The 24,560-nt window shown below is 33.9% G+C and overlaps 1 protein-coding gene across 2 annotated transcripts in view; it reads left to right on the forward strand.

Moving 5' to 3' along the window:
- The window catches only part of LOC135130698 (LIM domain transcription factor LMO4.1), a 330,823-nt gene that overhangs the window by 210,039 nt on the left and 96,224 nt on the right, over positions 1-24,560 (forward strand). For both annotated transcript variants that reach the window (XR_010280834.1, XM_064058137.1), the window contains exons 4-5: positions 17,324-17,603; positions 23,065-23,377. Coding sequence is in view for 1 of the 2 variants with exons in the window: in XM_064058137.1 (XP_063914207.1) it covers positions 17,453-17,603; positions 23,065-23,377 (464 nt within the window). In the remaining variant the exon portion in view is untranslated. The remainder of the gene's footprint in view (positions 1-17,323; positions 17,604-23,064; positions 23,378-24,560) is intronic.

Raw genomic sequence — 24,560 nt, forward strand, 5'->3', positions numbered from 1 at the left:
GAAACTTTTAAAAGTACATGAAGTAGACTGTAACAGTTGGTAGCGCAATGACAATTCACGTTCATCAGATTAAATTTTAAGAAAGCGCTAGTAACTTTGGTGGTGGCCTTTCCCTCGTATTTCTCTACTAATTTTTGAATTCGTTTTTTTTTCTGTTTTGGTTAATTATTATCAGTAATTAAATTAAAAAGATTCTTGGTCCACCTCTTGGATATTCAATTACCCATTTTCATGCTTCCAAATGTGCTTCCGTTTTTCATATCCTTTTTGCCATTTGGAAAAGACAAACACAGACGGATAAGTAAAATCACTAACAGGGGATGCTAGAGAACTTTATTTTCCCCCCTTCTTATTACATTTTTTTTTGTTGGGAAGAATAATTGCATTGCTGTGATGCTTCTCTGTACATGGCCTATGATAACTACATCAGTCATATGACCCGGTAGCTAATTAGCATTCTTGTGACCAGATGGGGTATGCTAATAAACAATCGATGTACGTGCTTAATTAGAACGTCGGTCTGTTGAATGTGCGTACGCAACTTGGATGATGTCTTACTTGTAGTGCGTGACACACGTGAGTTGCGTGTCCACACGATGATCGTGTGTGCCACGGTTATATTTGTACAAAGGAAACGAGACAGCCAGCCTTTTTCCAATATAAACTCGAAGATTGTCTTATAAGCTTATAACACACCGCTATTTTTTGACTGATTAATTCGTCTGTTAAACAAGAATTGGCGGCTTCAAAATTAGCCCAAAAGTTGGGATTTTAATTCCGACTATGGGCAAGATGTCGCCGTCTCTCCGTTCAATTACATTGTGAGTCATTCGTCAATATTACACAGCGATGGTAGCAGATGCGTCCGAACGCGGAAAATATGCTAATATTACCAGAAGTTGTTCTTCCTCACTTATTTGCTCGTTTGATGCGCGCTTGGTCATGAAAGTAACACCTGAAACAGGCTATTCGCATTCCCCAACTGCTCCTTCGTCGCACACTCTCGACTGGAACTCAAACTTCTTCACAAAGATACATAACATCAAAGATGGACTTAAGCACTGGGAATTACATTTGTATCGTCTTGCTTCTGAACGAGTTCTATGTAAATGGCGCTTTTTTCAGTCTTTTGCGGCGGTTCACTGAAAAAAATGTATTTTCGATGCGAAATTATGCAAATATTTGTTCACATATTTTGCTTAAAAGGACTTCCAAAGACACCTGGTCTGCTTCTCTTTCACATAACTTTAAAGGCAATTGTATTTTGCTTGAAATTAATGGTTCTCTTTTTAGTTATTTTTCCTCATAAAATTTAAAGGTAGCCAATTCATTCGTTGTTTTGAAAATAAGCTTATAGTGCATCCTCAAAATCTACTGGGTTTCTAAATAGTTTCCTTCATTCAAAAAGTTGTAAACAGCATTATTCATTGAGTGTTTTCAAGGTACTTTACCATATGAAATCTACTGTCAAAATTGTATCCAATGTTGCCTCGTGAAACTATAGCACATTTAAAAAATAAAACTCGTTTTTTTTTTCGACAAAACAGAAGTATCAGGTCTTTCAAGAATAGATTTTATAAGCAACTTTTTAAGTGCCAAAGAGGGACTTGTTTTTATTTGACATTACGGGATTGATTTCACATGGTTTTAAGCCTTACTATTTATTATTGGGTTATTTTTGTTGGGTTGTCCTCCTAATACAATTACGTCTTTCTAATATTTAAACCCAGCTTCCCTCACACCTCAAGTCAAATATTCAAAACAAATTCGGTTTTAGATTAAAAAAATGGTTGTAGTTTTTTAGAGATTCTTCTAGAACTTGTTTTTCTGAATCCATTAATGTGTCACGCTTTAATCACTCGTAGTCCTCCACTGACCTCGATTCGCTAGCATTATGTTACGAAAACATACTCTGTTGAATTGTTTATATGTATTTGGTCTGGCGCGGAGTCTCTGGTTGCTGTTGAGTCACCCTGCATACGCACTTACAAACATTTAACCAATCATAATGCCAGTGTTGAACACTGAAAGTGTCGAGGAAATGGGGTGACCCTCAGTAACTTTGAGTGCATTAATAAAGTGCAAGGCTATGTTTCTAGTGAGTTTTCATGGTGGAAAATGTTGTGATCAACATATCAACAAGGATACTATGCCAATTCCTACACGTGCAGAGTAATACTAATAAGAAAAAATGAGATGTACCGTGATTAACAAAAAAAAAAAAAAAATTGGAAACGCCGCGGGAGGTCGACCTTTTCATCTGCAAACAGAGCGCTCCTCCACAGGTGTATGAGTCAGGTTTTCGTATTGTGTAACTAAAGAAGAAGGCTTAATTAATAAAAATTATAATAATGATAAATAAAAGCAAGGCCGATTCATAAAGCACATTCACAGGAGAATATTATTTTATAAAATTGAATTAACATTTACTAAGCAAAATTTTAAGGTGAAGTAATTACAGTGTGAGTGAGGATGATCAGACAAATTTTGGTTAGCGTCTTACCATCTACACGATATCCCTAACACATATACAATTTAACAATAATCGGTCCGGTAGTTTCGAAAATTATCTGCCTAATAAAATCAATACAGACGGACAGACGGGCAGACAAACGGACAGACGAAACACGCGACCTATTTTTTCGTACTGTAGGGGTATCATAATACTTCTTTCGCTTGCGCTCGGGAAAAAAAGATAACAAAGGTAGTTGTTCTCAGTCAGAATATGAGAATCAATTAAATTAAGCCCTTTTCGATTATGTTGTAAAAAATACCAAATGTCCCAGATTTTCGATTTCCTTGTTATAGTTAGGAAAATAGTATGTGCTACAAACTAAGTTAAGTGACAGGTGGAGTAGTATGCAAAAGTGGTCTGTTTCAGTGCCACAAACTTTCGGGTTTTAAACAAAAGTGTTTCTTAAAAATATGTAGATTAGGGTGATTCAAAAAAAAAAAATAATTTTTTTTTTCGTGTCAAAGAGGTTCAAAAGTTTCTTTTCAACGTAAAAAAATACCAGTTAAAAGTTGAGCTCTTAATATTAATATTAAGACCGTCCGCATCGCGTTTTTCTATTTCCCATAAGAATAACATGGGAAAATTTTTGTTTGCACCTTCTGATTTTTATTGCTAGCCCGTCGTGTGTCGTGAAAAAAATTCAATCACATATTTTTATAGAGAATTGAACGCTCTACAAAAAGTGTCTCCTATGATTTTGCGAGAAACCTGACTATGATTTTTTAACCCACTGATGCTGAAAATGTTCGGAAAGAGTTTTACTGGCCTTATTATAGCATAAAATTATAAACAATTACTGTTTAAAAAACTAAATTTAAAATGTGTATAAATTTTTGTGGTGATTTATTCCAATAAGACCATCAAATTTATTGTAATGCATCAAAAACGTCAAAATTTGGATAAATTTAACTTTAGCCTAAAATAACTCTTCAACTATCAGGTTTCTCGCACAATCATAGGAGACACTTTTTGTAGAGCGTTCAATTCTCTATAAAAATATGTGATTGAATTTTTTTCACGACACACGACGGGCTAGCAATAAAAATCAGAAGGTGCAAACACAAATTTTCCCATGTTATTCTTATGGGAAATAGAAAAACGCGATGCGGACGGTCTTAATATTAATATTAAGAGCTCAAATTTTAACTGGTATTTTTTTACGTTGAAAAGAAACGTTTGAACCTCTTTGCACGAAAAAAAAAATTATTTTTTTTTTTTTGAATCACCCTAATGTAGATATTTGTATTACGTATAATCAAATTGTTGGAAAATATTCGTATAAGTAGAAATATTATTTTTCATAACATATAAAATTTTTGAATTGTTTTGACCATTATTTGTACTATTTTTTGATGAGTATATCAGACTGAGGTATATTTCAAAAAATAAACCATCTAGTGAAGTACGATCATGCGACTTGGTAATTAAGTTTAATTAAAGTAGGGTTGTAATTTAAATTTGACCAAATACATAATTTTGGAGAAAAGACATTGCTTTCTACAGAAATTGATAAGTATTTTTAGTTTCCAAGAAACAGTTAGCAGCTTTGTATTTAAAAATAGAAAGTTGAAGGTGATTCAACAGAGCAATAACGGTTATAACGCCTTTTAGTGAATTTTTGTATATTGCTTAACGTGTTATTTTAAACTTAAGTTTTACCACATACAATTATTCCTGGAGAACCTTAACTCTGGTCTAGATTGGGCGTTCACTAATCTGACTCCGGTCCGCGGTCATCTTCGCCCCTTGGGCATGGCATTAACTCCGGTCCTGCAAATAAATAAGTACCTGACTCAAATGACGCTTATTTAGTGCAAGAACACATTCAATTAATTTTCGATTAGGAAGCGAAGCATCTTAAAATTTATTGTAACACCTAATTGTTTATTTAAACAATAGTAGCATTCATGGACGTACAAAATTTGGTATAAATCATAACATAATAAATCCTGTTGCATTTTATGAGATACATTTTACAAAATTGTATCTAAAATGTGGTTTTCCTCTTTCTGACTTATGTTCACATTTGTTTTTATATATTTGCATGAATTTTAAAATTGGAATTTAAAAAGAGACATCAGCTAAAATGTATGCAAAGTTTACTAGCATAAGTTTGGTGCTCTTATCAGTTTGGACCGGACTTAAGACTAGAGATTAAAGCACTCCAGGTTGTACCAGTGTAACGAGATATGACCTTGGACCGGAGTTGATGATCGCCCATTATTCCAGCTAATAAAGGAACAATTACCTGGAAAACGAAACTGGAATATTCGGTATATTGGCGTTAGTTAGTGTTGTTACAGTATAGTCATCATATTAATGTTTGCAAGCGACTAATTTCCGATTAGCTAATGCGTTTGAAATTTACATATAGGCGTATTGTAGATATATTCTCTTTTCGTGAGTATCCATTTAAAGACAATGTATGAAATTGCAGCAAGCCACTAAATTAAACTCGTAACAACAGCTGTAGGAATAAAAAGTTGCAATTTTAAATTCGGAATTCATCTGCAACAATCCCGCGATTGCAAATTACCATTGTTACAGTATAATGTAACAGGATAGCTCCGTTCCAGGAAAATAAAAACCCGCATAATACTACAGAATTATATTTCCTCCGGAATTATTAAAGCTCTTCAAAACATTTTTAAAGCTAATTTGAAATGCCAATGTTGCTAAATGGCTTCTGCTACACTCTAAACGGACTTCCTTTAATTATTATTTGTCTGATTTATTCAAGTTATTGCTTTTCCTAATTTTAATACTCAATTTCCTCGGAAAAGAACGAGTCGCGCTCCGATTAAAGCTTGTCTCTAATTTGTTCCAATTATCTTCAATATTGGCACCGGTTTTTCCCTTCCTTATTAATTCGACTCCTTCGAGTATCGCAAATCGCATCTCCAATAACAGGGGATTTCGCAAATGGGCCACCAGGGAAGCAACGATATACCGTGTGAATCGTGGCTAAGTGTTAAAAGCCCAATATATTTCTATATATTTACCTAAACTTTACAACCTCTAACAATCTTTGTTTATTCGTAAACTATCCACCATAAATTGCTTAACCTGACCATTCCGTTTTTATTTCATATGGCACTGCCGGGCAAGTTATAAAGCTTTACTGTGGGTTGTTTCTTGGTACGGCCCTTTCCTTCCATGTCAGTCACCTCCAGTGTACAATAAAATGACTTTCTCACCCTTTTTGCTTCTCGGTTGGTGACGATCATATATTGTCGAGAGGTCGCCTGCTTAATTTATTGCTAGATTTTTTGCAGCACTGTTGTAAAAATTTAAGGAAATAATAGACCAGCTCTCTAGTTTTGTACTTATGGTGCTGACAATGCATAAAATATTATTATAATTATAAAACATAAATTAATTTTAAATCGACTCATTTACCCTTTACATACTTACTTATTGATAGAGTTCAAACCGTTAATTCCATAGAATTTCAATTTTAAGGTACTTAATTGTATTTCTATTAGCATCTCCAACCAGGCATGAAAGATTGCCATAATATGTTTTCGTTCATATAAAGAACAATGATAATTTAACGCATAAAATCATGAAATCTTTATGAAGGCAGATAATGAAAAATAATAACATAAATCATATTGGAGATGTTTCATTATCTATTAATTGTGCGTGTAATATCATCCTTTAATAAGCGGAACTGGAAAATTAACCTCATTAGTTTCTTGATTCGTATTTTCTTATTGAAAAAACTGGTCTAAAGTTATTTAAATAGAACTTCCTTCGCCTCTGGAGCAGAATCAGTCAATTTAAAAAAATGCCACTTTTTAAGTAATTTATTTATTCTGAAAATTGATTTTATATGGTAACAGTAACACCACAGTTTAAGTATTTTAAGGCTGGCGTCTGGTTCGGTTTAGCCCTATACTAAATACATTGAAAACATCGTCGCGGTTTCCGCGAGTTGCATTTTAAAAATATGAGATATATCGCTTTAAAAAAATTATATTTCGAATTAACAAACTTCAGTCCAGGGGACCTCCATATTTATATTCATATCTAGTATGCAGTTTTTACAATAAAAAATTATAAAGTTGAACAATTTTTACATCACATTTTAACCGGCACATTGATGCATTTTTTGACGAAGTGCTGAAGCTTTTTACATTCTGAGATAGGAGGTCCCCTGGGGAAAAGTGTCAGCTTTCTTTTGATACCATTTATAACATTAAAAAATCCACGACTGAGGTAAATAACTCGCGAAAAGTCAAAATCTATTGAAACGAGAAATCGGCATTAAACGAGCTGTGATGCGGTAGCAGAATGCAGGTTAACTTAGATTCTGACTTGGTTGGAGATTTCAGTATTTTAAAAATGCAATTCCGGAAACTACGACGATGTTTTCAATGTATTTAGTATTGGGCGAAACCGAACCAGACGCCACCCATAAAAATACTTAAACAATGCTATAAGTAAAGTACGTTATACTCTTATGCTGTTTGTCAGAAGCGAGATATTCTTAATAAAAATTTGTGATGCTGAGCTGAAGTATTTATTGAGGGGGAAATATATCAAGATTGATGCAAGTTTTTGTATAATCATTAAACTGTTTCATTAATTATATTAAAAAAATTAGACGGCGTCATCAGTTTTTTGGAATGGTTAAATAGACTGTTTAGCAGTTACCCATATTCATGAAAATCGGCGTTGTATTTTTTAAGACAAATTGTTAAATATTGATTACGATTTTGAATTTTTTTCAAAAAACCAATGTGCGTAATGTTAAAAATAGAGTAGATTAATAAAACACAGAATAGAAGCATTTTATTTTGCTTATTTTAAAAAGGTTTTTAGAGAACGTCGTCAAATTTTTGCAAGTGTGAACAGAAAATTCATTTGATTTCAAATGCATACTTTACTTTCGACTTAACACTGTACTATTGTATTGTACTGGTTTTGCAGTTGCTACCTGCTATTTCTCAGAAAAATTCCCAATGAAACAGACCGAGTTCAGTGTAGATAACTTTCTAGACTTTTGAAAATCGTGTTCATAACGCATCAATCAGCGTTATTTGATCATGTTTACCAATAGTCTCCTAATTTAGCGTTCACGTGCATCATGTGCTCGGCTTAGTTTCAATTATCCAATAGGTGATCTGCAGACAAATTGAAGGTATAAGTTTAACGGGTATCGTTTAAGCCCCAAAGTCGTATCTCACGATACCCAGTCTATGGTTAGCGTCCCCCACCACATTCCCAGCCATCCTAATGGGGTGGCATCCCCTGTTGTAGTCTTCAAGTTCCACAATTCACAAATTGCTTTCCAATACCGCTCTCCCTTTCGAGGTCTACGGACGCGACGCCGGTCGGTTACCATTCTGATGATCGTCGGATACTTCGCCAATAAAATGTTTAGCGATTAGATCTAATCTGTTCCTTAGTTGTGTCAACCAGTTTAGTTCCTCTTCGAATAACTCTTCAGGTTTTTGCGGCGTGAGTGTTCGCGTGTTTTTTCAGACATTCGCTCGCCACCTAACCGAGTGCTATGTATACGGTTTTGTGTTTGTGAACGTGTGTGTAATTATTTTCGTGCATGAGTGGTTGGACTATTTTTAATTATTTTTGAATGGCTTTGTTCTCGTGTTAGTGCGGCAGGGGATAATTATGCGTTTTGTAAGTGGCTTGTTCTTTCGGTGTTGAGAAATTTTCACTTTTATTATTTCTTTTCTAACGGTTAAGGTGACGAGTGATTTATTGAATTTGAAATTATGTGTACATGTCGGCCTTTTATACTATTGGATAAAGATAATAACAGAGCAATCGAGACATAAAACTTTCACACTTTTTCCTCAAACAGTTTAAAATGTTATGAATGAGAGGTAATACTTGTTAAAAATTTTGAACCGGAAGTAAGACAACAAGTTTCTACATATAGTTAGGAGGGCATAAAGATACTTGTTGAGGATTCCTTAGCATATGTATACGTTCTAGTAGTAGCTGCAATAGTTGCTGAATTCAAAATTGTGAAATTTAAACAATGCAAGTTAAATTCAGGTAGCACGATGTTTTAACAACAATGTAATTTTAATTTCAAAAATTCAAAGGTTCCAAATAAAATTGTGCCAAGGGAGCATAGAGACTGGAGTGTGCTGTTGAAATAAATCAAGCAGCATCTAACCCCTTGGAAAATCACTACTATATAGTTAATTTCTTTTTTAATTTCGAAGGTCCGCACATTAAATAAATAGGCAATACAATAAAAAAGTAGACATTTTGATGTGCGCTATGTTAAAGTTGAATGCATTTAACAGGAACATGAACGAAAGAAATGAAATGATAACTTAGAATTTTTATTTTCCACTGTAAATAATTTTTCCCTTTTTAATACTATGGGCGCCTTTTGTCAATTTGAAGTATTATAATCGTCATCTTACTGTTTTAGATTCAGACTTGAAGCTCAACTTTCCTGATGGTTTCGACTACTTTCGTTATATTTACTGACGAATTTTCTTGAGAACGATAAACTGTTCATCTATGATTTCATCCCGGACATCTTTTGTGACCTCGTTCTTCCCATTAAAACTTACCGTGCCGCTCCTATTACCATCGCATGTGCAAATATCTAATTTTTCCAGTGATTTGGCTTGAATTAGCATCTGTTGTGGTCGGGTACTTTTACCCACTTCTTAGAAGATTATATGAAAATACCGTCATTGTTAAATTTTAAAGATTTTGTATTTATATCGCGAAAATCATTTGAATGAAATTAAGAAAGTTAGTAGATACTCGTTAAAAAATCTTTTTAATAAAAGTTGAAACTAAATTATCTACACTAAATGCTGAAAATGTTGTCCATTTTGTTGTAAGCATAAATGAGCACATATGCAATTTACCCCCGGCGATTCGAAAAGAACGAACGATAAACTACAAATAAAAAATCCGAGAAATATCTATAATTGCATTTATTACCTATAACATATTTTTATATAAAGTATAAATACTTACTACACTATAACCTACACATTTTTTTTGCTGTTACAATTAATAAGATTTTTCCCAAATTCCATTGTTAAATTCTGTCTACTATGTGTCAGTAAGATTCTGTATGAACAAAAACTGTTTCTGTTGTACTAATAATCTCCGGATTTAAATCTAGTGATTCGCCACTTAAAATTCAACTCATTCTAAGAGTTTGTAACCTTAAGTACCTTTTTTGCTTTTATTTATGAAATCGCCTATTTTTCCTGAAATATTCCAAATATTGGCAGACAAATTTTTCATTAATTACACAGATTCCATTAAGAGCATGCACTCTGTTTCTAGTTTTGGAATCTTCCCCGAACAAACTGATAATTCCCTTTAATAAATGCTAATTCGTTTAATAAAGAATGTTTTTTGAACATTTGATGATATATTGCCGCAACACTACAGTTCTCACCTAAGAATTTTAATAGTAATTTACGCAACTAGTTCGGGATAGCCTGCTTCCCGCATGAACGCTTGTTTGAGGCACGACCGAAGGGAGTGCCGCATTTGCGTGAATGCGGGAAGCAGGCTCACGAACGTGTTGTGTACAATATTTTTTGCGACGAATAAACCTTTAAACTGAAGAGATTAACTGTGAGTTATTTATAAACAACGCCATTGACAGCGCCGTCAACACGTCACAATGTTGACACTACCCGAGTATTTTAAGGTTACCATGGCAACGGGAAGTTAAATGCACGTGTGCGGGAAGTTCGACGTCCCGCACTCTGGTGAATGCGCGAAAGCTATCAAAAAAGGTCATGAGTGCAAAAAATCTTTTTTTTTATTAAGGAATTTACTGTTTGAAATTGTTGCCAAATTTCCTCAGCAACTCTATTTGATCCGGACGCCAAACATGTATCGCGAATCAAATTAAAATATAAAAGTTTAAATTATTGACCGACCTTAATCATATATGCTGTTTCATCGGACAACATAATTAAAATCTTCTCTGTCGGAACAACATTAGAAAGAAATGAATTCATGGAAGATTGGTGGTTTTTGCTTAATTAAATAAGATTTACTAACCCCCTTTTCACCTAAATATTGTACCAGTAGACCCATAAAACACCCGCAACCATCAAAAGTTTCGTCCACTAGAAAATGTATGAATTGGGTTTTTACAATTTCTTTAATAGGTATTAGAAATAATCTCATTTTAAATATCTGGTGCATATTTTTTTCTCGGCGTATTTTCGTCCGGTATAACATTTTTACAATATTTTTCTAAAAACGCTTTGAAACAAGGGTCTTGCAACTTTTTAAGGGGATTATTGACACTAAGCATCGCTTTATATAAATCTGAATTAAATACTTGCTATTTTTTTTTTTTGGAAGTTCCGGGAAGAGATTGTTTCAAGAAAATTTGCGACAGTTCGTGGAGATTTTGACATTTTTTTTTATAATGGTATTTAGTTTAAATAAGTTCAGGATAAAAATTTGAAATATTTTGTCAAATTATTTTCCCCATCTTTACTTGTCAGTATCACGTATGAAACACTGGATGCTCGGTTTTAATATACCTACTTAGTTAAACTTTTATGACTTAAGAAAAACCACCCTGATCAATCCAACTGACTAATGTAAACTGCAACAAACAAATTTGCAGGTACATTTATTTAGAAAAATACCAGAAAAACCTAAATGTTCAGATGTTCTTAGACTTTCGCCAAAAAAACGGAAATCATAAATAAATTTTATTGTCTCCTAATAAACCACTTACGGCGACCTGTAAGACGTGCTGACTACGACAATAGGAGATCTAACTTCAGATTGTACGAGTATTTGAGGAAAATAGGTAGTTTCGATTTTTTTTTTTCAACTGACAAAGCAAAACATACGCAAACATGCACACATATGCTCAAACTTAAAAAAATATGCAATGGATCGTCAAAATACGCAATTATTAATCTACGTCAATCAATTTAAAAAAAGATAATACAAATATGTACTAAAACATCTATTCGTCATATCAAATAATTTAGTGTACTTATTTCTTTTATTATAATTCCGTAATTATTTTGTTATGTAAAATAATTGAAAGTGAATTATGAACTGCTAGTTTAACATTCTACCAAAGTTCATTTGAAAATTCTTGTTAGAAAACGTATTAATACGACCCAAAGTTTTTAGCACGTATCTATATTACGTCCAGCTTTTTAAAAGGCATTGTGTACAAAATACATCAGAAACAATTTCAAGCGAATTTATCTTCATTAATTCCTTCAACCATGGCAAATCAAACTGTAAATGTTTAATATAATGGTTTACTATTAATACATCTATTCAAAACGATTCAAACGTGAAACTTTTTGAACACCTTTTACATTACAGTATATAGAACTCATTGCCTTTTCTATGCTAATGTTTCTAACATGGCTTAATTAAATTACTATCAAGGCTTTAATTAATGAAATTTGAAGTTTATTAAATAAGCATGGTGTAGATGAAGATAAATTATACAACGATTTATTGAAATATCGACGTAGAGATTATAGTACAATATTATATTAAACAAACAGTAATTTATTTAAAATAATACGTAATTACGTACGTAAAATGTAAGTTCCTTTGGGCCTTTAAAAAGTATCGCAAATTTAGGCTTTTGAATATTCGTTTCATAGGAATCAGCCGACTGGCTATTAAACCATTCGAAGGCAATTTCATGGAGTTGGGTAAAGTGTAAATAAAGTAAAAATTGTTTACAGAAACGTTTGGTTAATCCTACATTTCTAAATATTGGTCACGGTTGACGGTTGTTTGATTTTCAACCTGCCCTTCTTCCGACTTTCATAACTTTCATAAACTATCCAACAAAATAATTTTGATGATAATTTTCAAACCCTATGAAGTCACCTGATGAATTTAAGCATCTTTCAGGCAGAAACAATCCATTTTTATGTATTCTTCAATGGATAAAGGAAATGTGCTTATTTAATGGGTATTGAAAACTCTAGTTTTTAGTTTATTTTAGCTGTTCTGAAAAATACGTAAAATGAACTGTGTACTTTCTACGTACAGTTTTGACGATTTTTAATAAAGGACACGAAATGCGTCGAACCGTATTTCATAATTCTTTAGCATATGTATGATTAAATAACATAAATTGCAACGAATTACAATATAAGCAATATTGCATTACAATCTGAGCAGTAAGGGCCGGGGCGTAGAAATTATTACAGTTAGGGGTGGGAACGAACGGTTATTTCATCGAGAAGGGACCGATTTTTTTTCCGAATAGGGAACTGTAATTATGTTACAGTGTAGGGGAAGGTAATTGCTTTTTAAAGCGCACCCTGTCCGTAAAAAAGGAAAATTAGATATTATTTTAACACCGAAAAATTAAGTTGTAATTAAATTTCGTATGAAATTTGCCCCGACGGACACCTACAAAGCAATTAACTCGTCACACGTGAAATTATTACGGTAATTCGAACTAATCCTTCCTTGGAACACTGTGTAAATTCCAATAAAAAAGACGAAAGGAGTAAAATGAATTAGAGGCGGCGAGCAAATCTCTCGAGATCCCACTTGTTACGCCAATGAAACTAAAATCTTGAAGCAAAGTATAAACTTGCGGGAAGGAAAACGAGAGGCGGCTCCTTTTAATTGTTCATTATATGGTTCCTAAGTTACTTTTAATGAAGATTAATTCACTATTTGATTAAGATCATCTAAGAGCTTATAGCTTTCTCATGCCACGAGAATATATCGACTTTGCTGATACCATCGCTGGGGTCTGTTTATTATTGAAATCGAGAATAATTACCTTTTAATAAATTGCGTGAATAAAACATGCGGATATTACAATTTTTTCCCGATACAAATCAAATTATATCGAGCTGCCTCAATTTTACGTGGGCCCCTTTTATTATAATCAGAAAAAAATTACGATAATTAGACCAAATTTCAATGACTGAAGTCGTATTTAACTAATTGGAATTATTGAAATTTGCAGTCAGATTATTTATTAGACAGGTGCTGTGTCGAACCGGATGTTAATTACCAAGGAATTAAAAAAGAGGTTTAATTAATGATCGATGTTACTTTCTCATTCGGACTGAATTAAACTCCAGGGCCGAAATGACTCTGAATCTGAAATCCATTGAATGAAAAACTTTATTTTATTTTCATACATACGTAAGGTAGCAATCTATCGAAATGTGTACACAATCTAACATATATTGGAATGCGTCCTTTTTTCTTTCTTGTATGTTATTTGTTTAGACATTTGACGTTTCAGCTTCAATAAAATTGACGAATTTTTACCTTCATTTAATAATATACAATACATAATTAATAAAAAATAATAAACCTACACACAATTGCTTTTTTAGTAGAGATTGATGATTTTTTGCATCAAAATTTCGAAGCAATCTGATAGGTGTCTTTAAATTTTCATACACATCTACTATTTAATAAAAAAATATATTAAATATTTTAAATAATTGTACTTGATACTATTATTCATTGAAAAATGCTATTTTTTTTTATTCCGGCAGTATTGAAGTGATTTGTGTTACACAAGTTGTGTTCTGTTTTTTGTGTAACAATAGAAGCGTACAATTGATCAATTTACGTATTCTACGAAAAAAGCAAACATTAAAAACATTTAGGCGTAACAATACAAAGCAATTCATGCGGGAACAAATGCTGTTGTAAGTACTGCTAACATAAAATGGTCACCACAGTATTTAATTGCTTCGTTACTAAACTAAAAGACTAATTTGAAATATAATTTTCAGCTTTCATTTAAAATCGAATTAAAATATAAGTTCTTAATTTTGACTACATCTTTAGGTACTCATTTGTTATTTTGAGTTTTAGTTAGTAGTTTTAACAAGCTCGTAAAAATAATTGCTTAAGTGATAAAGTGCTTTCCCAGACTGCCTGAATTTAATTGACAAAAGAGAGCGAACCGAAATCCGCTACAGTCATTTAACACACTTGACCAGAAATCGAACGATAATAATGAATCCGAAAGATTTGCTTGTTCCACCATCAAAACCGCACTCAGACGTCAGCTTATAACGTAAAAAATGATAGCTTTTTCCGAAAATAACACCTTGTCAGACGTTAAGATTCATCCTGTGTGTGACGTTACCTTCGTTTTAATAACAGTTATAATCTGAAGGATTCTCGTTTTCGTAATCATTTCTTTTCGATAGCCCTTTAATAGCTTTTGAGAGTCTAATTTAAGGGGGCTGGAATGTGTTCTAAATGTCGGAAATATCATTACCCTGTTGAATGTCTTCGGTTCCGCCCCTGGCGTTGCCGGCCGGTGTGTTCTTTTGGTCTCGGACTTGGCGTCAGAGCCAACACAAGTTTAATCCCAGGCTCTAAAATATAAGTTTGTAGGTAAACCACCTTACAACTGTTATTATGTCGGTAAGTGGAGCTACAAATTACACAGCCTTGGACTTGTCCGTAAATAACCCAAGCCGCTCGGCTTGCGAAACGGCCAACCCCTTTTTAAAACCAAAACATACACTGGCTAAATTGATGATGAACATATCCGCTGGTAATTTTTCGCCGTACGAAGAGCTAATTTGATTATAAATCGGAGGAGATAAATCCGGTAGGAAAAAGTCTGCTCTGGATGAGTTTTTCCGATTTATATCTTTGCTTTTGTAGTGTATAAATCATGCTCACGTTTAAAAATAGACGATACAAAACAAGAGGTTGATATACCAATTATCCGAGAGAAAATAATATTGCAGCGATCAGTTGGTGTTATTATTGAGAGTTATATTGGTATTATTTTCTTCGGGACCACGTTATTTTTAATTTGCTTCCAACGGAACCGTATAAACAAGCCATGGTAACTTTATGGCTAGATTTACGATTATAGACATAACAATGTGTATGGTTGGTATGTTCTGCAATAAACAATTTCAGCAAGAATTTTAATCATTTTGATTTATTTCTTTCTTATTATCGATACCGCAACGCGTTAAATCGAGTAGTTAGTGGTGGAATTATTCCTAGATATTCCGTCACATGTGCAAAAGAGAGAAAATACGTACAAAATTTATTTAAAAATAACGAAAAGAGAAAATTAGTTAGTTATACTTAGTAGTAGATATTAATCACAGCTTACAGGTGCTTTCTAGGATAAATAAACTTCTTTTTGAGGAGGATACTATCACACTAGTCAATTTAATACACCACAATCTAGTGAAGTTTTTGCGTAAAGATAACTTAAAAATGCAACATTTTTTCTTGTAAATTGTTGCTAAAAATTACGCTTGAAATTGTCACTCCATCGGATCATTCAGTTATCATATTATGCTGCAGGGAATAAGTCTGAATAACTTTTTTAACAAGAGTAGAATCAACCCAATTATCTGGCCTTGTTTGATCAACGTCTCCTATTTGGTCGCACGGTATTCGTTTCCCTAATTCTTTCACGTTTGTAAGTCGTCAATTATTATTCGTATCATTTGTGCTGTCCAGGACAAACGTAGATAACTTTTTTATCATCAGCAGTAATCAACCCAATTATCTGGCTTATTTAACCAACGTCTTCTATTTGGTGCCATTGCATTCGTTTTCCTAAATCTTTCACGGCGCCAGTTATTATTTGGATTTCTCCGTGTATTTCTATCGGGTTTTCAAAACAATCAGTTTGTTAATTGATTTGGAATATTCAAATATTGAAATACTTAAAGCCAATTTCTTTCTTGCAAGATTTTGGAGCATTGTGTTTTGCAGTTTCAAAATCAGACTGTAATTTTTTGTATTTTTTCTAAACATCTGGATATCTAGGGTAAAAAGTCGTGACAGATTCATATACCACAAGTGTAGGAATATTCTATTTTTACTATACAAATTTTGAGGTGACGTCATCACATTATTGGTGGGAATGCTAAAGCGCTAACCAATTTTGGTTAGCGTTTTACCATATACACACAGATATTTCTAAAATACATTCCTAAAATTAGACGACAATTGACGATTATACGAAGCACATGTAAATGAGACAGGAGAGTTTCCCAATACACTCGGATTGAATGAATCTACATAAAAAGTTAGGTATATACGAGAAGATAGTCTTGGTACAAAAAAATTCAACTATCCTGTTATACAACAACACCCGATTTGATTATGCAATAGTCGGTATAAGTATTTCAGTTCTATAATTTTGTCCTGCGCAGTTCTAACGTTATATATACATTAATAAAAATACTTATATTAAAAGACGGGTTCCGTAAGGTTGGAGTTCGAGTTCCAAAATTAGAAAACAAGTCGGCAGACGATTTTTCTAAGGTGCGATTTGCAAGAGATAGAAATAGACAAGTTCAAGTCGTTCATAAATAAGAATAAAAGAAGGGGTCCTAGTTTAGACCCCTGAGATACTCCACTGGAAGCAACGTTACATTTCGAAATAGAACCATTATATGATACCAAAACCAATAGCTCTAAGTTTTTCATATTTTATGAAAAGTGTTTATTTCTTTAATCTAAGCCGCCAGTTGGGTTATTTTTGTAAGTAATTTCATTGATGAATTCAAAAAACCAAATAAACCGGTATGGTTGCTCCATATTTGACAAGAAATTTGAAATGTCGGTGAAAAGCGTTGAACATGAGGGTATACTTTCGTAAAATTTGACACTTGTTTGGGCCTTAGTTAATTAACTTTTACTTGTGAGTTTTCTTGTTTATGCCAGAAGCTTATTTTTTTAAGTTCCGAGGAGTCTAGAAAGGTTGCGGTTCGCTATAATAAATTGAATACATTTCCGAAGGTTGAGCGAACATATGAATCAGTCTTTAATAAGGGTTGTGTAACAAGGGTTGTTCTGTTCCAGGTGGGTGGTGAGATCCTTTGCAAGAGTTCTGATATCGTGAAAGTTCTTGGATAGATCATTTTTGTGTTAAAAGTGGGCGCTCCTGAAGGCGCTATTACCGGCAAACTGGCAGCCAGCGCCCTAGCCGCTATGAACCCTCACTACCACTCCTACGGAGGTCCGGAGCTGACGTCTCCGCACCCTCCGTCGCCAGACAACAACAACTACCACGCTCATCCGGGACCTGGAGGACCTCAACTGCGCATGCATCAGTCAAATGGACACGGAATAGGTCCTCTAGGTAATGGTCTATGTGTTGTTTTTTTTTTTTTTGTACGCACGTATTTAGTCGGGACCTGCTCAGAATTTTTTTTTACTGTTAAATTCAACATACTTTTATAAAAGTACTGAAAGCTAAAAGGATAAAAAAATATTTAAACTGATTAACAATTTTTAATTACTCTTGGCCAACAGTAAATTTCAGTCACGGTGGACTTCCTTGTCATATTTTAGAAGTAGTTTGTCACTTATAGAGATGCTGTTGTCTATGAAATTTGCACTGCATGTCAAGGACATTTTTTTGCTTTCTGAGGAGTCCTGTTATATAATTTGTTCTTTCCATAGGTCCTGTTCCTGTTGTGTTTCTTGTGTGCATATATTGTGTTGTTTAAACCGCACTTGATGAAGGTTGACATATTTTACTTTCTTATAGTATGATCACTGGAATGGTTAGTATTAATATTTGTTAGTGTTCTTTATAGCAATCTTGCCAATTGAAACCACATACATTATTTTCTCCAACAGTGCAGCATCTGTATTCGTTCCCATATTAGAATTAGATAGAATGCTTATGGAATAAGAGTTTGCTTAGTATGATTATATGAGTCACCATTTTTTGACTCTTCCAACTGAAAATGATATAAGGTTATTTGGTATTTTAACAATGTGTAAATTTAGTTTTAGTTTGGTTTCCGTACCAAAAATTTAAAGTATCTCTTCCTCAGTCTCATTTTGTGGCTCTTAAACCGATCATTAGTTTGTTGTATTATGAATTTCATTTTAATAATTTTCTATTTTCTACAATTATTATTGAAATATTACTTGGAGACTGAGACATTATAGAATTGTAGATAGAATTGGTCCGAGTGCAAATCTCTGGGATATTCGCAATGAGACTCCACCTTTTTGTTAGTCATATTTCCCACTTTTGTTGCAATTATATTCCACGTAAGCTGGTCCACACTGTTCATTAAAAAGGTGTCAAGTATTTTCTTCTCATTTCAAACTTTTCAATAAACTGTAAATGTTGTCGTTTCTGTATTTATTTAGCATAAGTTTCTACATTCATGGCACAAAATTCTTTTCAATAATTCTGAACAATTCACCTTCTTATTAGGTTGTTTAATGCGAATGAAGTGACTGTAATTAAACGTGTTTTCGATTTACAGGAAGTTCTGGTTTTATATTTTTTATTCTTTTATAAGAGATGTTTTTGGCAGCCAGTGTTTTCTTTGCTAATGTTCATCTCTGACTCTGCAGGGCTTTATTGTGTATCCAGACTGCTGAACAAAAGGCAGCTCCATCACTTTAAAATCAGTACACTATCTGCTTGAAATGTGTATAATTAATTTTTCCAAGTGTAAGTTAATATTAACGGAATTTTGTTTCAATGCAATGAAAAGGCAACAAGAATTAATGCGTATAAATTCTATTACGAAGCACACCACACATTTAAGGTCATACCAAAAAAGTTCATGAGTATGGAAATGTCGTAGCATACTTAGCAAAATATTGAAGAAAAATAACCAATACTTCCTTTTCGTCCAATTTTTTATTCGAGTTTTGAGCCTAAAGTAGGACATCCGTTGAGGAGAACTTCTTACCTTGGGAGGACTCGCACAATGAGAACGTCAACACTGTCTGTTCTCGTTGGTTCGCTTTAGGAGGAGATCACCATAAAGATGTGTGCTAATTAATATTGTTCGATCATATTCGTTTCATTGTTAAGGGAGTTTTGCATGGCAGTTGCTTACGTACTAGTTTCACTTCCTAACCCTAGCTTAAGTAAAAGTAGCGAATATTTTTGCACAACTACGTGGTTATAATTACTTAGTAATGAGAATTTCCATAATCAAATATGTGTGTTTAAAAGTACAGTACTTTGGCGTACGCTACGTTGTTTGCCTATATTCTTTGTTGGCGATTGTTTGAAATTACTCATGTCCAGTTTAAGTCATCTGAGTTACGGATATGCATTAAAAATGTTGCGTCATGGCGTTAGTAATAATTATAGAGATTATTGCACTCACATGTCACATGATGTCAACTGACCAATCAAACGCGTCAATATTTGTAAATTCAACCAATCAGCATACAATTACGTGATAATTGCACACTGTGCAATTACCACTACCGATAATTATCACTAGCCAGATGTGCCAACTATAAGATAAGCAAGTACCAGTTAATTGCAAAAAAAAACAAGAGGTTACTAACCAAATATTTAATTATGAAACTAAGAATTGTAATTAATTATGGTACAGTTGTAGTAATTTACAGGGGTTTGTGTGCTTGGTGAAGTAGTAACTATATTTTTAGACATTTGTACCAAAGCAGACGGTGCGCAATTTGTGGATTTGTTATTAGACTCTTCCATAGCCGTTGAGTTGGCGCGTAATTTGTCAATCATTTGATAATGATGATCTCCATCGAGCTGAAGGTATGGTTTGATGGAGAAAGTATTGGCATGACCGGTAATCTTTATAAGCTGTTCTTCACCGACTCCCGCTTTTGCAAGTTGCGACACTGCAGTTGACCGTAATGAATGATTACTAATCTTCTTTTTCTTTATGTCGATGCCTATTTCTTCTGCGGCGGTTCTTGTCCATTTCCCCATTTCATTCCTTCCAACGGGTGAATTTTTGAACCATCCTACAGAACTAGGTTCTCTCCATGCAGGATTTGGCGTTAAAAATAAACGATCGGTGGTTATATGTTTACCTCTCTTGCTCAGCATTTTTTTGTAGAGCCTTAAATAATAAAATAATTATTATTTTGTATTTGAAACAGTATTTAATTACCTAACAGGGCAAATTCTAGGATCTGTGGTGTTTGTTGCAAGCCATTTGCTGTCTGTTAATTTATGGCTACCTCCTTGAGCTGTTTTGGAAAAAATACAATTGTATTCTATTCGCCCCGTAGGCAAACCACAATTATCACTTTCTTCCTTAAAATGTTTGATAGTAACGTTAACACCTTCACATCCCCTCCAAGCTAATTCTAATCCAGCCACATAAAAAAACATTTTCTGTAAACCATCTGGCGTGTCTTCGTTATAAATCTTTAGAATCTTGTTGTATTCTTCTAGAGTCAAAATTGAGGAACTAGTTTTGCGTTTTTCCGGTTGTATTTGTAGGTTCCGGCGTTTTGCGTCGCGTGCATTTCTACTACCCTTGAATTCCAGGTCAACAAAAGGATCAAACTTTATACCAAATTTATTGAAATACAGTTCTTGCAACTGCTTTGCCGTTACATTCCACATCGTTTTTATTACTGCTTCTTTGTAGTCATTACCATCGACTTTTTTCATATTGTACCCCCAATCTTTGAGGATGAATGCTAGTTTTTCCGTGGAAGTGTTTCCATCAAAAACATATTTGCGTTCACCGCAAAACTTCTCAAATTGCCTCCAGATTGAATTTCGTGAGTTCTTCGTATTTAGCGGCGTAATGTTTGTAATAGAATCATCAATTTCTTTTGGCGTGTTACGACCAAAACGAAAATTGGACATGGTTTTTTAAACCCACACAAATTTTGCAAAATGGCTGTTCTTATTTACTTGCGTCGCCATAGTATCGCACACCAAACTACTTCGTAAATCATTATAAAATTATTTTTAAAATGTTTGTTCTTGCAATAATCTGTTGAATATATTGCGTGCATCACAATGAAATCGATAATTTTGAACAACAATAATCTCTCATGCTTGTTGCCTAAGAAAAATGCACTCGTGCTAAAGCACTCGTGCGTTTTCAATGCAACAAGCATTCGAGTTATTGTTGCTCAAAATTATCGATAACATTGCGATGCACTTAATATATTATAACTGAAAACGATTTCGTTTTATCTAAAGCTATGAGCTCATTACGAGGGATCACTGCTTTAGGATATACCGTTAATAAGTGTAAAAGCAACAGTTTCTTACTTTCCTAGCCGATGGATGATATGTTTCCTTGGCCAGCAGCGTTTTCAAGATAACAATCTGAAAAAAACACAATATTACCACCTTTTAACCATGGTTTTATTCAAATTAACTGTTAACGCTTTCCTGTATTATTTTGATTTGAAAAATGTATGTTTAAACTGCTATTACGCTATTACTAGGTTGTACTAAATATGAATAAATTTGTTCATATTATATACAGTGCAGTTCAGTTTTTATATAAGGTACACATTTTTTGTTAGGCATACTATTCAGTGTCGAAATAGGTATACTGTGTTTGAAAACTCTTCTCGAAATTTTGTTTAAAGTTAAATATGTGTAATGAAATTTCTTCGGTAGTTCTGTCATTGGATATTTAAGGACCGAGTCCCTTTTCTTATATCTTTATATTCTAATGGTAGATGCCAGCTATACATTGATCATCGGATGATATTTTGTGACCTTCCATGGCCCGTTGATTGTCAAAAAATAGATCTCCCGTTTCCGTCTCTGTGTCTGTCGTTTGTCATCCGTGTGTCGTCTGTCATATGTGTTGATGTTATTTATATTTTATAAAGTGACATCCTACTTGATTTTTGACTCTAGGCATCCAGATTTTCACAAAAAAAAAATCAAAATTGTAATTTTAATGTGAGTGAGTAACGACTTGACATTAACAGTAATTCGATGAAAGGCGACATTGCCTTAACAACTCATGCCATCAATTAGTACTATATTTCTACAGTTCGTTACTTTCCCTAGTGAGATACGAGAGTAAGCGATTTCACAATAGAGTTCCTGCAATGCCTTAAAAGGTCCGAATAGAGCAAACAAAGCCGTTATAAGACAAAGAAAAAACACCATAGCTAACCGTGGTTGTAATCTTGAAGTAGTATCCATCTTCTTAAAATTTCATTTACTTTTAATCAAATACGTTGGATGGTCAGCTATATTTATTAGTCTCTTCATAACGTGATGTTTCCTGTAAGATAAAAATTTGAATTTCAATTGACGTTAAAATTATGGTGGTCTTATTTTCATTATTAAATTTTTGAAACTAGGAGAGCCATACGTATTACATTTAACACACACTCGTCTAGCGGAAAATGGCGAAATTCAATCTGAAATACTCGCGTCAATTCTACATAAATATGTTAACCGATCTTTGTGGCCCTAGATTCAGCATAAAACTGAGGACGAAATGAGTTTATATTGTTGAGAGTAGACGACTAATTTGAGTCACTACGGGTCATTCTCTCACTAACTAGACCAAGTACTTTTTCATTGCGATTCTTCATGTTCATTTTGGACGGCTAAGTAACAACGTTTGCTAAAATTCTTATGGTAGTTTAATGAATAGGAGTCGACTTAGAGCTGTATCAGTGTCTGCATCGAGTTCTACATACTTAGAAATTCTATCCCTTTGTATAAATTTAAAATTATAATTTTTATTTTTCGAAGGACGAATTATTTATCACTTTATTCCCGTGGCACATTTTAGAGATTGTGCCAATGTTTTGCTTGCCTAGACACATCTACTGACTGTTTATTTCTGTTGCAGGTCATCCCAGCGGTCCCCATGATGGCCACCCTCACAATCATCACCCACACCCCCCGTTCGGCGGCCCACAATCAGATGGTCCTCATCATCAGCATCATAATCCAAATATCAATAATAACAATAATAACGGCACGGTGAAAGTATGTGCAGGGTGCGGTGGTAAAATAGTGGAACGTTTCCTTCTGCACGCGTTAGATCGCTATTGGCACAATAGCTGTTTGAAGTGTTCGTGTTGCGCGGCTATGTTAGCAGACATCGGGACATCGTGCTTCACAAAAGGTGGAATGATCCTCTGCAAAACGGACTATACGAGGTAAATGTACATGACACTTTCTTGGGGAATTGTCCGCGACGAAAATAGCGGTTGGATTATTGCGCGTGGGGAATCTTAAGTATTTGCATGTTGTTCGCGAAAGAGATTCTCACGTTGTAATTTTATTCACTCCGCGGTTATTAAATAAAACGCTCACTTTACAGTCTGTTACGCGATGGTTTGTTCTGAACTAGCCGAAAACGGTACACGTTTAGCGGGCTCTTCCAGTTGATTATTCCTCCGAAGCGTACCTGTGCAGTGGTTGAAAATGTTGTTCTAAATGTTCGCAATCGTTTAAGTGTTATGTCCAGGGTTTTGCCGGCATGATCTACACAACTACGTGCCTCTTCCTTCCAATACTTGGAATTTATTTTTTTATTCTAATCCTCATGTCATATTTGTTCCTTTTTATGTCATTTCCAAGGGAGGACTTTGACTCATCACATAATTTTTTTTATCGGGAAGTAATAGTTCCAGTATTGTTCTCTTTTTGGATCTAAGATGATGATCTATCTTTCTAATGTTTATTCTTACCGCTACTAACGTAATTTCTTTCCAATATTTTTGAAATAACCCTAACTGTAGGATAGTGTAACTTCGAGAGAAAGCGTATAATGCTGTTTAGTTTTTCTCAGTTTATGTTTGCTTCATGATGATAATTGTAAAAACGAGGTGGCAAACTATGAAGGAAAAATGTTCCAAAGTTAGTCACCTGTTAAGAACAATGATTCAATTCTTTTGGCGACTAGTATATTCCTTTTTTTTTTTGCATACAAATGTTAATTTGGGAGTTATCGGCTGTGAATATTGTTGGCAAGAACCTTAAAATTAAAATAAGTTTTTTTTTATATGTCGTTTGCGAAAAGGATTCTTACGCTATTTTACACTGCGTTTCGCCATAATTTATGCTAAGCTAGGATAAAGCATGCACATAGAAGAATTCTTTCAAAGGCTTATTGCTAATTCTGGATAACAACGGTGGCATATCTACAAAATGGTCACACTGAAAAGTTGTAGATTTTCTGCCTTACGCAATCTACGGTAAAATAAACCGAAATAAGAAAACAAATAAGTTGGTTTTCGTCGTGAAGTGAGACGTTAAACCGCAAATCTCAATAAGCAACGAGATCCTGTTTCATAATTTCAAAAAGTGGAATTGCGTGCTATGTAAATGGAGCATGGG

This window comes from Zophobas morio, unplaced genomic scaffold, assembly GCF_036711695.1.
Source record: "Zophobas morio isolate AGI-343-1 ecotype UQ-CSIRO unplaced genomic scaffold, CSIRO_AGI_Zmor_V1 ptg000017l, whole genome shotgun sequence".
Taxonomy (NCBI): Eukaryota; Metazoa; Arthropoda; class Insecta; order Coleoptera; family Tenebrionidae; genus Zophobas; species Zophobas morio.